Source organism: Nyctereutes procyonoides, unplaced genomic scaffold (assembly GCF_905146905.1).
Source record: "Nyctereutes procyonoides isolate TBG_1078 unplaced genomic scaffold, NYPRO_anot_genome, whole genome shotgun sequence".
NCBI lineage: Eukaryota > Metazoa > Chordata > Mammalia > Carnivora > Canidae > Nyctereutes > Nyctereutes procyonoides.
The window spans coordinates 23,128,873-23,134,587 of NW_026575125.1; the positions used below are offsets into that span (position 1 = coordinate 23,128,873).

Sequence of the window (5,715 nt, forward strand, 5' to 3'; positions counted from 1 at the left end):
TATGTTTATTCATGGGAAAAAGAATATGGTAAATACATCAATTGTCCTTAAATTCTTTACAGATTTAAATACAAACTGCTATGGACTGAATTGTGCCATTTCCCCCAACCTCCATTTGGTATGTTGTAGCCTTAATTCACCAATGTGACTGTATTTGGAGATACTTAGGAAGGTTAGTAAGGTTAAATAAGGTCATAAAGGAGGTGAGGCCTGAATCTAATAGGCCTAATATATTTTTTTAAACAAAGGATTTTATTTATTCATTTGAGAGAGCGGGGAGAGCACAAGCCAGGGGGAGAGGCAGAGAGAGAAGCAGACTCCCTGCTGAGCAGTGAGCCTGATGTGGGGCTCATCCTAGGACCCTGAGATCATGACCTGAGCCAAATGCAGACACCAAACTGACAGAGCCACCCAGGCCACTCTGATATTCTTATAAGAGGAAGAGAGATACCAATGATCATTCTCTCTCTGTGCATTTGGAGGAAAGTCCATGTAAGGACATAGCAAGAAGGTGCCCAAAGGCAAAACCAGGAAGAGAGCTTTTACCAGGAATTGAATCTGCCCTCACCTCTATCTGGAACTACTTGCCTTTAGAACTTTGAGAAAATAAATTTTTAAAAATATTTTATTTATTTACATGACATAGAACAAGCAAGAGCACAAGCAGGGGGAGTGGCAGAGGGAGAGAGAGAAGCAGGCTCTCCATGAGCAGGGACCCTGACAGGGGGCTCAATCTCAAGATCCTGGGATCATGACCTGAGCCAAAGGCAGACACTTAACCCTGAGAAAATAAAAAATTTTTGTTGTTAAGACACCCAATCTATGGTAATTCATTATGGCAGCCAGAGCATGCTAATACATGACCTCACATACAACTTCCAAGATGATACCAGACTCAAGCTGCTGTTTCCTGAAACCAACCCTAGATGAGAAATTCCTGAGAGAGACTAAATCTGTGTTGAACTAGAACCTGTATGTGGGCAGATGGGGGCATGCCCTGAAGCTGGAACTGGTATGTAGCCTATAAGACAGGACTGGTCAGAGGAAAGGTTTTAAGTTCAGCCTTTGATTCTCCCAGGATGTTATGAGACAATGAATTTCTACTCTTTAGTGAAGGGAGCTAAGGCTGTTCTTCAGGGGCTGAATGGTCAAGACCATGGGGTTAATATCAAGACAGCATCAAAGTGTGGCATTGTTTGAAACAGTAAGAGTCCAGAGGCTGTGCAATAACCACCTGAATCCTCTTTAAAGGGTAAGGACTGGCTTTTTTTTTAAAGATTATAATCAAATATAAGGACTAGAAAGAATGAATCACACTTAACAATGGTAGGTATTCTTTCATGAAAAAAATACATACATAGACACTTGTTAAAGATGTCAATATATTTCTTATGAATGAGAGTCAAAAACAAAATAAAAGTTACTGCACTGGACTGAGCAATGTTAGACAATGTGGAAAGAACTGAGTCTTACAAAAAGATGCAGCCTAATCTCTTTCTTAGAAAATAGATCTTTTAGAGTAGAAGGTTCCCAAGTCTTAAGTTTGGCTGGCAAACAAACACTATGGGCCAGTATATTTTTCCACTTAGAGCCCACCACCGTCCTAGGATGCTGCCTTACAATGCAACTTCCCATCTCAGATCTAGCCTGGGACCCATCAATTTTCTGCACGGTTTGAAGTTAGGGAAACAGCTTAGAGCTTTCAGAGACTTAATATTTCCCAGGGAGTCTTTAAAGAACCAGCCAAGAGGAAGACACCTTACTCCATGCCTCCACCCTGAGGACAGACAGGACAGCACACCCCAGAACAGAGAAGCCGGCACACAGCCCTTCCCCTGCTTTCACCGCTTGGAAGCGCAGAGCAGAGCTGTCAGCATGAGGTACTGACTGACTCCTACCTCCAGGGTCTCAAGTCTGAGGACAGCCTCAGGTCTGCAGAGGAGATAGGCAAGGCTGAGAGTCAAGGTGAGGATCCCTACTTAGAACTGCGGAAACATGCCCCACCAGAACAAAGGAGAGCTATAGAACTCTGCCCCGATCTGTCCCGCGCCAAGAGGCCCGAGGTCTGGCTGTTGGGCCCAACGCCCCCTCAATTCCGACTGAGTGTCTCAGAGAATGAAGACTTTGATCTGAGGCTGGTGTACTAAGATCAGCAGAGTGAAACATCTCAGGCTTTATTCGGAGTCAAGGAGAGGACCCGGAGTGAGGACTGAGGGTATTCTCAAACCCGCACAACCCTTATCCCTGCAATTTACCCTGGGAGGCCCCGGGTAGGGTTGTCAAATTCCGGGAGGTGGGGGTCTTGGTCTAACCGGAGCGGGCACATGAGTGAACACGGAAAACTGTAATCATCCTGGACCAGGGGGATCCCGTCAAACCCTCCTCCTATTGTCAGCTCTGGAAGGGTGCAGCACAAGGGGCTAACTAATGTGCTGTGCAAGGATCTCAGGTCATTGCTGTAAAGAGTTTAGCCTCAGAGCTGCAGGGGGCGGGGGCGGTGCTGGGAGGACCGGGCCCTGCCAACAGTTGACAGGACGATCCTAAATATGAACTAAGAGAATTCTCCACCTCAGAACTGAGGGAACCACACAGAGCCTATAACTTGTCAGCCCTGGCTCTCAGCCCCAGGTTGACCCACACAGGGCTGGAAGCTGCAGCCTAAGGCACACTCTAACTTTCTCTACAAGGTTCTCAGGGGACAGACTGATTAAAAAGAGGGCCCTGTGGGGTCGTAGAGCTGTGCTTTCACAGAAGCCTGTAAAAACGGCTCTGGTTAAAGCCAAAGTGGAATGTCTCTGCTGAAGGTGCACACACTATCTCATTCTCCCTCCTCCAGGTGCCCTCACTGCCTGCCCTCCTGCCCACACCCCTGCCTACTGTCTCTAACCAGTGTCACCATGCCTCGGGGGCAGAAGAGTAAGCTTCGTGCCCGTGAGAAACGCCACCAGGCCCGGAGCGAGGCTCAGGGTGCCCCGGATGCTCAGGTCACTGCCGCAGCGGAAGAACAGCCCTCCGTTGCCCCCTTTCCTCCTCTTGGTGGTAATGCCCAGAGCTCCTCAGCTGCTGGGTCAGGTAGAAAATCCCAGGGGTCCCGTAGAGCCCCATCCACTACCACTACTTCTGTAGGTGTTTCACACACAAGAGCTGATGAAGGTGCCAGGAGCCAGGATGAGGAAAGACCAAACACCTCTCAGGCACAGCCCAGCACTGATCATTACCGCAAAACCCCCCTAGATGACAAGGCAATTTTATTGGTGCAATTCCTGCTGCGCAAGTATAACATGAGGGAGGCCATAACAAAGGAAGATATGATGAAGTATGTCATCAAAAAACACAAGGAGCACTTCCATGAGATTCTCAGGAAGGCCTCTGAGCTAATGGTGCTGGCCTTTGGTATTGATCTGAAGGAAATCGACCCTACCAGGCACTACTATGCCCTTGTCAGCAAATTTCAGCACACCTGTGATGACAGGCTGAGGGGTGAGGAGATCATGCCCAGGACGGGCCTCTTGATGACTATCCTCTGTGTGATCTTCATGAAGGGCAACCGTGCCACTGAAGAGGATATCTGGGAAGTTCTTAATGTGATGGGGATATATGCCGATAGGAAGCACTTCATCTACGGGGATCCCAAGAAGCTCATCACTCAAGATTTGGTGCAGGAAAGGTACCTGCAGTACCAGCAGGTGGCCAACAGTGATCCTCCACGATATGAGTTCCTGTGGGGCCGGAGAGCCCATGCTGAGACCAGCAAGATGAAAGTCCTTGAGTTCTTGGCCAAGATTCACAATACTGTTCCCAGTGCCTTCCCATCCTGGTATGAAGAAGCTTTGAGAGATGAGGAAGAGAGAGCCAGAGCCAGATTTGCAGCTCGGCTTCGTATGGGTGCCCTGGCCAGTGTCCACTCCAGGGCCCATTTGGGCAGCTTCTCCCACCTGTAGTGAAACCTGAAGGACTTTCCTCACTTTGTGTTTGAAGTAGTATGAGGGCTTAGGTAGTACTAGAGGGAACATAGTGCATATCATATGTTCTACATGAATAACATAAATTTATCTTTTGTTTTTGAAAGTTTTCAAATGTTTCTTTTAAAAAAAATAATTAGCTTCACAATATAAGTGTAGGAATGATATTAGTTATATATTTAATGCTGTTTATGATGTTTAAGAGTTTTGTTATTTTTCAAACAAACTGGGTAACTTTCCATCTTATTTAGTGATCTAGAACATGAAAACATAGCATTGAAATAGCCATTTCCTTAGAAATGTGAAAGAAATTAGCAACAAAATAGCTGAGATAAAAAAGAAAACAGAGAAAAAAACTAAAAGTCAATTTTTGGTTTTTCCTTATTCCTTGTGTTCTGCTGTTCTGTAAAATAAAAGTTGTAAACCTGAAATTGCTTCATTTATTCAAGAATTTAGGAGAAAATAAATAATAATAAATGGCTTAATTTTTTTTAATTCCTCAAACATTAATAGAGCATCTGCTCTTTGGAAAGCTCCATGGTAGTATAGGGGATGGTAAGAAAAAGAAGACTGAGCCGCTGCCCATAAAAGGAAGATGGTGAAATACACTCTAGGACAAAAAAGATGGGTGAAAAGAAGGATTAAGGTGGGAGAAGAGAGGGAGTTCCAGATGAGGGCAGTCAAATGTAAATGTCCTGAGGCAAGACAATTTGAGGCCTTGGGAAACTTCAAACCATTCAATGGGAGGTAACTTTAAGATGGGTGGTAGGTCAGAGGAGGGTATGAAGGTGGTGAACAAGGGACAGACCCTTGGGTGGTAAGTCTCAGAGATGAGAAACTGAGCCTCAAATGGAGAACTGCTTTTAGTAGCTACATTGGGATCATGGGTAAACTAGCTGCAAATCTCTACCTGGGTAGGGACTAGAGGTGCCCCATACGCTGGTTCCAATTCAGGTGAACAGAGTGCACAAATGAGGTATTTTATCCATATCATCACCCGAGAATTTCTGATAAATTAGGGTAACACTTCCCTGAGGCTAGATGCCAAAAAACCACTGTGTTGTTACTCTTTGCCATGGGCTGGGAGAAAGAGAGCCTGCTATATTCAAAGGGCATTTAACTGAGTTATTGTGGGTAAAATTTAGCAAACTATAAGGGAGAGTTTGATTTGGATAGGGGTTAAATGAATGAAAATAGAGGTGATTTGGATCAAAGGGCAGCTGGGAGGGAGGGACAGAGTTGGTTCTCAACACACATTTTAGGAGCTTTGAGCTGCATCCAGATAGGGAAGACACCCCAACATCCAAATTTAAAAATATATGCTCTAAGTGATTTACTGAGGTATATTTTCTCGCTAAACACAATTTTTGGATGACTTGGTGGACAGTATCCTATAGCAGTACACATTCTCAGAAATCTCCTAGACTAAAACAACACAACAAAATAAAAAAACAAAAATCTCAGCAGGAAGTTTGGTATTATCTGGAGTCAAAAAAAGTCAGAGTAGGGATGCCTGGTGGCTCAGTGGTTGAGCATCTGCCTTTGGCTCAGGGCGTGATCCTAGAGTCCTGGAATCGAGTCCCACATCGGGCTTCCTGCATGGAATCCGCCTATGTTTCTGCCTCTCTCTCGGTGTCTCTCATGAATAAATAAATAAAATCTTAAAAAAAGGATTAAACCCCCCCCCCCAAAACCCAAAAAAGTCATAGCAATAATCACCATTCTTTAAAGTTTCAATGCACACTAGTCACTG

The 5,715-nt window shown here is 45.1% G+C and overlaps 1 protein-coding gene across 1 annotated transcript; it reads left to right on the forward strand.

The window, feature by feature from the left end:
• The first annotated feature begins 2,897 nt into the window (after nt 1-2,897).
• LOC129517530 (melanoma-associated antigen B18-like) lies at nt 2,898-3,941 on the forward strand. Its single transcript, XM_055337403.1, has 2 exons — nt 2,898-3,039; nt 3,154-3,941. Exons 1-2 carry the CDS (start codon nt 2,898-2,900, stop codon nt 3,939-3,941), a joined length of 930 nt encoding a protein of 309 aa, XP_055193378.1.
• Nucleotides 3,942-5,715: the final 1,774 nt, after the last annotated feature.